At 40.4% G+C, this 1,352-nt stretch overlaps 1 protein-coding gene across 1 annotated transcript in view; it reads right to left on the minus strand.

The window, feature by feature from the left end:
* myripb (myosin VIIA and Rab interacting protein b) overlaps nucleotides 1-1,352 on the minus strand; it is a gene marked incomplete in the record, with an annotated part of 194,224 nt that overhangs the window by 23,916 nt on the left and 168,956 nt on the right. The window contains 1 exon segment of the mRNA XM_014018763.1: nucleotides 1,050-1,205. Coding sequence (XP_013874217.1) covers nucleotides 1,050-1,205 — 156 coding nt within the window.

Consider the following 1,352-nt stretch of genomic DNA (forward strand, 5'->3'; position numbering starts at 1 on the left):
GACATCACCTGTGGGTCAACTCCTTTTTTAAAATAAATTATGTCCATGAAAATAATAATAAAAAAACAGTTTGGTTGTGAGTTAACAATGTGAACAGTAGGTGGCGCTACAGAACAAGTAAAAAAATACAAGATGAACATTTAGTTTCAAAAATAAATGGAAACTCTAGCTCACTTTTTCTTGAAGCCAAAACTTAAAAAAACTGTTTAGAATTTTTAAATCCTGTCTTTACATTCTGAAGGTCAAAGTTGGCTTACATTATTTAAAATTTCCTCAAATGACTGATTGCAGTCAGAAAAAATAAACAAACGAGTCAGGCCTGAAACCAGYGGGATGGAATGAGAAGGTTTTGTTTCCACGGAGCTGTCAGGGTCCATTTGCATGCCTTGTGTCTGAGCGAGGCTGTTTGCAGAGAGCTGATAAACAGGCGGGCTGAGGAGACGGAGAGGATCCCTGCACATTTCACACAACTTTGATCTTCTGTGAGTCGAACAGCAGGAAACAGAAAAGTCCTGGGGAGCGCAGCTTTGATGCTCTGCTCACACAAACCACAATGACAAATCTATAAAAGTCCCCGCTGGCTCGTAGGGGGTGCACCATTAGCTGGTGTTTGTGTGCGTCTCTTGGATGTTTGTGTGGCTTATTGTTGCTGCTTTATTCAGATTTTCACCAGCTTAGAACACTCAAAGGAACGAGGCCAAACGGAGCCACCTGTTTTGGAAAACTGATCCCTGCTTGCTTCACTTGACTTCTACAGCATGCTTTATGTGCTGCATGTTTTCCTGCTAAAAAAAATAGGAAAAATCCTTATTATTCTTGCACTTATGAGTTTATTCTCTTCCTTTGTGACATTTTGTCCCAGATTTGAAGAAACCTTCAGTATTCARTATTTGTGTCACTTTATTGCTCATCTATTCTGTTTTTGTTCATGTCTGCTGATGTGTCTATTAGCAAAATATCTCATGGACCACTGGATTGATTTTAGTAGAAAATTCCCACATGAAATGATATCTGAGGGGAAAAAAAGAGAAGGATAAAAGATGACTCACCCAGAGGGGGTACGAGGTCTTCAGGGGGTCACCTTGTGACACGGTGTGAGGCTGGGACAGAGAGGGGAGGTCCCCGGACTGGATCACAGCTTGATGCTGGGGCCACACAAAGTCATACTCTGTCTGTATCTCTGACAGCTTCCTCCTCCGGATGATCTGAACGAACAAAGAAATAAAAAAAAATATTTATTTTTAAAGCATTCAGAATATAAAAGCAAAACTTTATATTTGCAGGTTTAAAGGCACAGTGTGTAGGATTTGTTGTTTTCTGCGACATCTAGTGGTTGAGTGGTTGAATCATCC

This window comes from Austrofundulus limnaeus, unplaced genomic scaffold (assembly GCF_001266775.1).
Source record: "Austrofundulus limnaeus strain Quisiro unplaced genomic scaffold, Austrofundulus_limnaeus-1.0 Scaffold201, whole genome shotgun sequence".
Taxonomy (NCBI): Eukaryota; Metazoa; Chordata; class Actinopteri; order Cyprinodontiformes; family Rivulidae; genus Austrofundulus; species Austrofundulus limnaeus.